Source organism: Urocitellus parryii, chromosome 4 (genome assembly GCF_045843805.1).
Source record: "Urocitellus parryii isolate mUroPar1 chromosome 4, mUroPar1.hap1, whole genome shotgun sequence".
Taxonomy (NCBI): domain Eukaryota; kingdom Metazoa; phylum Chordata; class Mammalia; order Rodentia; family Sciuridae; genus Urocitellus; species Urocitellus parryii.
This window is the reverse complement of record NC_135534.1, coordinates 62824691-62833811: the sequence shown is the minus strand read 5'-3', so window position 1 is coordinate 62833811 and position 9121 is coordinate 62824691. Positions and strand designations below refer to the sequence as shown.

Below are 9121 nucleotides of genomic sequence, written 5' to 3'. Positions count from 1 at the left end.
GCTGTGATTCATGAGTCCTGAGGTGCCTGTCTCTAGAGAAAAACATGGATCCCTGACTTCTGCCACCATAGACCACCAGGGGAAGACAGGACATCAAGGAGATACTAGGCACACACTTTATTATAGGTTAAGGCTTTGGGAACAGATGTCTGTTTCACTTCTTGCTCTGGAAAGCAGACAACGAATTGTTTTCCCTGAGCCCTAGATAGTGATAGGCAAGACCGACCATGTTTCCAAAGCAGCAGCTGCCTATAAAGACAGGAAATGCAGTAACTTTCTTCCTTCTCTTCCTTCTTCCTTCCTTCCTGAGCTGGGGATTGAACCCAGGGCATTTTAACACTGAGCTACATTCCCAGTCCTTTTTTAATTTTTGAGACAGGGTCTCGCTAATTGCTGAGGTGGACCTCAAACTTGTGTGATCCTCCTTCCTTAGCCTCCTGAGCTGCTGGGATTACAGGGGTGCACCACCATACCCTGCTGCTGTTTCTTATGTAATCACCTGCTCTTTCCCCACTAAGAGCTCTAACTCTGAGCATGGTCATTCAGTTCTGTCCAAGTTTATACTTCAATCTTGATCCTTCCTGGAGTTCTTCTTTAGGAATTAGGGCAGTGTTAGGATCTGGATCCCCCTTAGTCAGGGCATGGACACAACAAGGGTTCCTTGTAGATTGTGAAATTAGCAGTACTGATTCTGAAGAGAGGGTTTCCCAGGCTCTTAGCAGCGGTAAGGAGAGGCTGGATTATTTGAGGATCAACAACCACCTGGCTTTTGCCATCCATCCTGTGGCTGCTGTGGCTATGGATGCTTTCTGGGACCCAGTCCCAGCTCCTCACAGGGCCTGTACCAGCACCAGAAGACTCATGACTAGGGCCATGGAAAAGAAGATTCCCAGGAAGAAGCGGTCCATCACACGTGCCAGGCGCTTCCAGTCTTCACGGCGGCGCTGGGCAGCCCTGTGGCTGCGGAAGGTGCTGGCAATGGTGGATACATGGTGTAATAGGGCTTCCTGCCTACACAGACAATGTGGCTCATGGCAAGGCCCTGCTGGGGGGCCAGCAGGCGGCTGGGGGCTGGGGACTGGCTCCGGTGGCCTGGGCTGTCCACAGGGTTCCCCTCGTTCTCGCACACACAGGCCCCTTGCCAGGTGTCCTAGCAGGAGGACCCTAGCCCAGGCTGGTACTGGGCGGGCACTGGGACCACAGTAATGCAGATTCATGATAAGGATGGTAAGTGCTGTCGAGAATGTGACCATGGTCATAGTGGCCATGTAGTACTTCCCTGTAAGAGAAATAACCAGTTGGGGCCCAAAAGAACTTCAGGATCATGAGTTTCTCAGCTGCCTTCCCCTAAATAGAAGCCCTCCAGAAGGCTTTGAGGACTCTTCAAGCCCAATGAATAGAAAAACGAAGGAGTTAAGAGTCCAGTTCTCCTCATTCCTCATCCCTCCCTGTGCACCCTCAGAAGTTGCCTGCCTCCTGCTTGTTTTCCACACTGGTGGAGGCCCATATAGTTATGGGCATACTCTCAGGCTACATGCCAATCCTTTCTATACAACTGGGACAACAAGACATTGTCCACAGACGTCTGTGGCAATGCTCACCTAAGTTAATAAATGTCAAACACATAGAAGAATGCCTGGCACACAGGGAGCACACAATACATTTTGCCTATTATTATATGATCTTCCTTCATCAAAGCCCCAAGACAGACTCCTTCCCGCCCCTAGTGGTGAGGGCTTTTCTATTTTTTTCCCCTCACTTCAAAATGCAGGATGCACCCATGACTCACTCTCTCCCACTGAAGCAGAGGCACTCTGCGGCCTCAATCCCTGAATCCGCTCCTGGTTGGGCTGGAGTTCAGCGCTCCCCTGCCCTGTATTATGGATGCCCAGGAGCCTCAGCCCAGAAGGGGACCACCTCTCCCAACGCCCAGGCTGGCTCACCGATAAGTGGCACGCTCTCGGCTGGCGGCATACTCTCAGCCAGGAGCAGCTGGAAGACGGTGAGCGCCAGCAGCACGGTGACCCCGAGTGACACCTTCTCTCCCGAATCAGCTGGTAGGTGGAAGGCGAGTGGCGCAAGCAGCGAGATGAGCACGCAGGGAAGCAGGAGGTTGCACACATAGGCGGCGGCACGGCGGCGCAGCAGCAGCGTGAAGGTCACATCGGGGTAGGGCTCTGAGCAACAGCCATAGGTGAGCACACGCCGCCGCGCTGGCATGCCCAGCACATGCCACTCCACGTTTTCCACGAAGTCAGCCAGGCTGGCGGCGGCGCCACGAGGCCGCACATCCAGCTGATGCCCACCATGTGTCCATGAGCCGAACGTCAGTCCACAGCGCTGAGCGTCGAATGGGAAGGCTGACACGTCTACGCGGCATGAGCTGCGTGTGATGGCGGGGGCATCCCAGCGCACTGCGCCATCATGCCGCACAACCACATTCGTGCTGGCGGATGCCGATGGTTGCGCGTCAGCCCTGAGAGCAAGCGGGACGAGGCTCACCAAAGTGGCCACAGCGGAAGAGCGCCCCTTAATTCATAGAGGGCAAGGCAGCACCGAGGATGGAGTGTGCCATAAAGTGAAATTCCACCTTTGGAGGTCTAAAATAGGTAGTGCCTGAAGGAGTCTGAAGGGACACAATGCTAGCCCAGGACAGGACAAAAAGGCTTTTGTAAAACCTGTGGTGACATTGGGAGTATCCTTGGGTGTCATCTTCAAAACTCTTTAGAGGGCCACGGGAAACCTATGTAATACCATGTATTGTTTGGGAGAGACAGAACTGATTAAGGTGGCATAAAAGAATGCGTCAGAGAACTAGCCCCTGGAAGAGAAAGCCCTGGGAATCCCTGAGACTTCGAGCTGGTCTTGCAGAGTGGAGGGTGCCAGAGAGGTAATGTACCACAGACACCTTTCTTTGAGAGACATAATTGGTCAGAACCATGTAACGGGTTCCCAGGACACATTCAGTCTGAGTTGGCTTGGGACAGCCTAAAATGGGGGCGCCATGGAGGGTCTGTGAGCTTTTGGTATTTTAGATGGGTCCCAGGGAGTTTCCTGGGCAGCATAGCAACCAGATTAGGTGGTGGGGAGGGGGATCAATACACACCCAGGGCTAAGGGCAACTCTGTAAAGGGATAGGAAAGGGGAGGGGCCCAGGCAGGCAGTACTTGTTATAGAGCACGATGTCTGGACGCCACACAAGACTACTGGGGATGCGGATGGAATCCAGGCCACCATAGGTATTGGGGTCCCATCGTAGGTAGGCATCCGTCCATTCCTGCCGGATCCACAGGTACAGGGTCAGCACCTGGTTCCGTTCATCCTTGTGGGGGTAGGGAGTAGACATCTGTAAAACATATCTTGCCCTCTTTGTGCACACTCACCTACAGGATTCTGGTCAGCACCCACTAAAATGATTTGTATATACAGTCTAGTACTTGCTATGTCACCTTGGCCTCACTTTCCTCAGCAGTTACATGGGGTGAGATTCAGGTATGAGATTGAGTTCAGATGGGCAAAGTGTTGGGCACAGTGGGCACCCCACAATTAATAGATGTTATCATTGTTGTTAATATAATGCTTGCAGATAAAGAATTGTTGGGATAATAATCCCCATCTCTTATCCCTTTGTCCCCTTGACATGGTTACAAATAACATTCTACAGCTGTACTACCACCATAACGCACCATATCGATGATCTGGGACAATGTCACTTCCAAGGTCACATTCAGAGTCTGGTCTGTGTCTGCCACAGGTCTGAGGGCACTTGTGTAGTTGGCGAAGAGGTCACGGAACAGCTTGTGAGCCAGCCTGCCCTCAGCTCCCAAGCACTCTGGAGGATTGATTAGAAGGGTTGTCCATCCATGACCCTAGTCGAGGGGCTCTTTGCTCACATCCTCCACCCCTGCCTGGAACCTTGTCATCTGCTTCACTATTTTATAGCCTTCTGATATTTGTCCTCTGTCCCTTTAGCTATGGCTCTTTCCTCCCTGGCCTGCCTCTAGGGAGGAATTAAGTAAAGACCATGGACTGTCTCTGGAGCAATGCTGACTATTTCTTCCCCACTCTTCCCTGCCCAAGGACCTGGATTCTTCCCGCCTTGCTACAGAGGCTAGAAGGACCCAAATAGGCCACAGGAATCCAAATTGTTATCCAGGTATTCTGGATTCTATTATCCTATACCTTTATTCTCTCAAATCTTTCCACTCCTTCATCTACATTTCAACTATTCTTCCCAAAGCTTCCAATATATGGAACATTCCCTCTTTTGCAGTCAGCTACTGGTTGGTTGGTCTGTTTGTTTGCTTGCTTGTTTTGAGACAGGGTCTCACTGTGTTGCTCGATCTCAACTCCTGTGCTCAAAGGATCCTCTTGCCTCAGCCTCCTAGGTAGCTGGGACTATAGGTGAATACCACTGTGCCTAGCATTATCTCTTTGTAAAACACATTAGGTCTCCCTCCCCACTCTGTATTGTGGATTGAACCCAGGGCCTAGCCTCCTTTCTTTTAAAATATTTTGAGACAGGGCCTTGTGAAGTTGCTGAGGCTAGCCTCAAATGTGGGATTCTCCTGCTTCAGCCTCTTGAGTAGCGGGTACTACAGGCATGCACCACTGCACCCAGCTCACACTAACCTTTCTAAGACATTTTCCTCATTCCCTGACTTAAACATCATTCTCACAATCCTGTCTCATCTCCTGTCCCATGCTCTGAAACTTTTTTTTTTGGGGGGTGCTGGGGATCAAGTCCAGGGCCTGGTACATTCTAAGGTTGTTTTCTACCACTGAGCTACACCCCTAACCCTTAAAATCTGCTTATTATCTGTGTTTACTGTCTCAGAAAACTGCATCCCTAGTGACCTCAGGAAACCTGGGAATTATCCTGCCTTTATCTTCTCTTTCCTTCTTCGCTTGCAATCCAGTCAGTCTCCAAATCCTGTCAGGTCCTCCAAATTCTGCTAGACATCTCTTGAATCCATTCTCTCCTCTCCATCTCAGGACACTTCCTCCCTCCTGAGCTATGGCAGCAGCAGCATCCTCACTGCTGCTCCTATCTCAAGCTCACTCTCTCCTACCACCCTTCATGCCTCCTGTAAATCAAGCTTTTAAACATGCAAATCTGACCAGGCCAGTACCTGCTTAAAACCTTTAAGGGCTCCCACTGGCTGTAAGATAAAGCCCTGATCTGGCATTCAAGGTCCTTTGACTTTTCCAGCTCTGTCTCTGGAAGATCCCCCTGTCACTGTTCCCACCCCAGACAGGCAAGTCCCCTTTCACCCTCTTTAGCACTCCCTTCCTTCACAGTCCCAGCCTGAGAGCTTGTTCTCAGCATAAAAATTACTGAAGAGAAAGAAAAAGAGAGACCATGTGGAGAGAGTGTTGAGGCAAGAGGAACAGCAGCAATAGCAGGAGAGGCCATGGCTGGTTCACTGAGCTTCCTACCTGCCGAGAGCAGGAGCAGGAGCAGAAGGCCCAGGCAGAGGTGGTGACTCCAGGTCTCCATGGCCCTGTTATAGCCAGAGGTGGGGCAGGTCACTAACCAGACCTAGGACAGCATCAGGCCCAGCCAGCAAGAATGGTGTGGACAGTACCTGAAAATCAGAAAAAGACTGAGAACTCTTATGTCCACCTACCCTCTGGGGAGCTCTGTGGCCCTTTTAGTTATCTGACCTTCTGATTCGTACCTGCCCTACTATGTTAGTATGTGGCCCCTGGCACCTGTTTTTTCCTTCTTTGCTGGTTCTTACCTCTTCTGGCCTTAAGTCTCTCTCTCTTTCTATGCTCTGTAACCATTTACTTCTAATCTCTCAATTTCCTTTTCTTCTGTAACCATCTTGGTCCCTCTGCCTCCCTGACTCTGCTCTTTCTCTGCCCCTTTCCTCTCTCCCTTTCTCCTTTTGTTTCACTCTCCCCTGACTTCTGTCCTCTGTTCTTTGCACCTGAACTCTAGGTGAGTTTGTTGATCTTCCAGTAGAACCAGGAGTAGGAATGTTATCACCCAAAGGGTTCTGAGGCATAGGATAGTGGCCCCTCCCTCCTTGCCCTTTTTATTAGCTTACACGGTTGGGGCATCTGTGCCCATGGAAACAGCAATTGAAACTGACACCTCAGGCTGTTGGGACCTAAATTATTCAAATTCTGTAAAGCAGCACTCAGGCTCAGTCCATCCTAGGACTGAGTACATTCTAAGGTTGTCATAAGCCATAGTCTTAAGGGTGTGTGAGGCCAGGGCCCATGGACGGCAATTGTTCTCCCAGCTCTGAAACCATTGCCTGAATTCTTGCTTTCCACCTGCAGCTTTCCTCCCAGTGAGGCTAGGTGCTTTGTGCCATGAAATCTTTCCCCTCCTGGTGGGAGTCATGCTGAGCCTTAGGCCATGCCAGGGGATGCAGAGCAGGAGATGCAGCCCATATCCTCTTCACAGAGTCCCTGCAGTCTGACTTCGTCCCCTTCCTCCCCGACAATGTCCAAACACTGACAGTGTGGGGTTAGAGGGAAAGTTTAGCCTTTCAGCTCAGCTTTATGAGCTGTCTGATCTGGGTGATATTGAAACTCTGAGTATCAGTTTTCTCAATCTAGATAATGGGATTACTGGTACTCACCTTGAAAGCTGAAGAATTAAATGTAATAACCAGAGAGTACAAGGTAAGTGCCTAAGGTAGTAGACAACCAATAGTATTCGTTATAAGGTGTGAGTTAGGACAGCTTCAGGATCATACACTTAAAATTCACAGGTATTTACCATGCAGTTTTACATGCTTTTGTCAAAGTTGGCCCATTAACTGACCAACGGCTATAAATACTTTTCTGGCAATCACATTCATGGCCTAGACTCAAACATTGTAGATATGTCAATTCCTTGCTTTCTCCAGCCCAGTCCTCTCTCCTACATGATCCCTATATCCATCCACCCTCCCAATCTCCCTCTGGATGTTGCATGTGTTTCATATCATTTCAAAATGCAAGTGCTCACAATACCCAACACCCTTTCATTCTAAAAACTCTCAGCAAACTCAGAACAAAGAGGAACTTCCTCAACTTAATAAAGAACAAAAAAATCTTTTTTTTTTTTTTAAAGAGAGAGTGGGGAGAGAGAGAGAGAGAGAGAATTTTTAATATTTATTTTCTAGTTCTTGGCGGACACAACATCTTTGTTGGTATGTGGTGCTGAGGATTGAACCCGGGCCGCACGCATGCCAGGCCAGCGCGCTACCGCTTGAGCCACATCCCCAGCCCAAAAAATCTTATGGCTAACATTATATTTAATAGTGAGAAATTAGAAGCTTCTTTCCTAAGAGCAGAATAAAGAGGAGCAAATGAGAGCAGAGACATGGGGAAGCGAAGAGTGATGCATATTAAGATTTCTGGTAATTTCAAAGGAGAAGAGCCTGCCCCTCCTTCTAGAATTACTGCTTTATGTCAACATGATACAACTTGTTTCAGAATTCCTTTTAATGACAAATGATTTGGGAGGAATGTAGGTACTCATAATAGGAGCATGGTATGTAGACTATTCTCAGTGATAAAGCATGTACTTGCCATTATGTGAAACCCTAGGTTTGATCCCCAATACCAAAAAATAAATGAACAAATAAATAAGTTTTGAGGGACTGGGGATGTGGCTCAAGCGGTAGCGCGCTTGCCTGGCATGCGTGCGGCCCTCAGCACCACATACCAACAAAGATGTTGTGTCCGCCGAGAACTAAAAAATAAATATTAAAATTCTCTCTCTCTCCCTCTTTCTCTCACTCTCTTTAAAAAAAAAAAATAAATAAATAAATAAGTTTTGAAGGCTTGTAGCAACATGAAAAACCACATGATATATGAAGTAGAATGTCAACTACAATCAGAGCCAATAGAAGTGGTATGAGGATAAGAATATAAACTTTCTCGTTAGACCAAATTGAGAATTCAGTTCCCATTTTCTCTCCCACATAAGCTGTGTGATCATCTGCACATTTCTTGATTTCTCTGGGTTTTGGTTTTCTTTGCCAGGAAGAAACCAAATTAAAAACTCAATAAATAAATATTAGTCCCTGTAACAAATGAAATATTTCTTATATTTAGTATGTTTTGGGGTGAAAATGTTATATTGAAAAAAGTTAATAGTCCAAAATTGGTTAATTTCTTTTTTATATTTTTAGTTGTTGATAGACCTTTATTTTACTTATACGTGGTGCTAAGACTCGAACCCAGTGCCTAACACATGCCAGGCAAGTGTGCTACTGCTGAGCCAAAGCCCCAGTCCCCAAAAGTAGGTGATTTTTAAAAAAAATATTTACTTACTTAAGATTTTCACATGCAATCTTTTTAATGTATGTTATGTACTTTTTTTTTTTGAGAGAGAGAGAGAGAGAGAATTTTTTTAATATTTATTTTTTAGTTTTCAGCGGACACAACATCTTTGTTTGTATGTGGTGCTGAGGATCGAACCTGGGTGGCACGCATGCCAGGCGAGCGCGCTACCGCTTGAGCCACATCCCCAGCCCCCATATTTCTTCTTAAAAATATTTATTTTTAGAAGTAGTTGGACACAATACCTTTATTTTACTTATCCTCTTCCATGTGGTGCTGAGGATTGAACCCAGGGCCTCGCATGTGCTACACGAGCACTCAACTGCTGAGCCACAATCCCAGCCCCTAAAGTGGGTAATTTTAAGGAGTTATTATGGCAAAAAAAATGTAAATCATTATTATATCTCTAATTTGAAAATAATGAGATGACCACACATATAAAGTTATAGGATTTACAATAATGAAATGATGGAATCCTGGCCACAATTGATAGGAAAACGGTTGACGGGAATTTATAAGGGATGATCAAGCTGACAAGACCTGAACCAACACCTTCTAAGTGGGACGGACAGCAAGATGTGTCCTTTGAAGTGATAAAGTAGTTTAGTACACAGCACCACCTATGAAGTATTGGGAGAGGTGGGAAAGAATGGGAATCAAGTCTCTAGATCTAACCAACAGTTTATAAAAAATAGGGCAGTAGAGGCACAGTGAAGTCCCCAGCCCTCTATTCTAAAGGACAGATGCCCATTACTTCAACAAATAAAGGGCATTAATAAGTTGGAGGGGATGGGCTGGGGATTTAACTCAGTAGGTAGAGTGCTTGCCT

At 47.3% G+C, this 9121-nt stretch overlaps 1 protein-coding gene across 1 annotated transcript; it reads right to left on the bottom strand.

Moving 5' to 3' along the window:
- Window positions 1–102: 102 nt before the first annotated feature.
- On the bottom strand, window positions 103–7620 carry Chrna10 (cholinergic receptor nicotinic alpha 10 subunit). Its single transcript, XM_026401067.2, has 5 exons — window positions 5440–7620; window positions 3687–3832; window positions 3168–3322; window positions 1944–2476; window positions 103–1279 (listed from the first exon to the last, which is right to left on the bottom strand). The coding sequence occupies exons 1-5, from the start codon at window positions 5498–5500 to the stop codon at window positions 831–833; spliced, it is 1344 nt and encodes a 447-aa protein (XP_026256852.2). The 5' UTR covers window positions 5501–7620; the 3' UTR covers window positions 103–830.
- Between the last annotated feature and the right edge of the window lie 1501 nt (window positions 7621–9121).

What these genes read in the sequence shown, in the direction of transcription:
- Chrna10 (XM_026401067.2), bottom strand. Translation starts at nt 5,500, where the DNA reads ATGGAGACCTGGAGTCACCACCTCTGCCTGGGCCTTCTGCTCCTGCTC. An exon ending in CCTGCTCCTGCTCTCGGCAG is followed by an intron (nt 3,833 to 5,439) that starts GTAGGAAGCTCA and finishes TCAATCCTCCAG; the next exon opens with AGTGCTTGGGAGCTGAGGGC. An exon ending in CGAGAGCGTGCCACTTATCG is followed by an intron (nt 1,280 to 1,943) that starts GTGAGCCAGCCT and finishes TTTCTCTTACAG; the next exon opens with GGAAGTACTACATGGCCACT.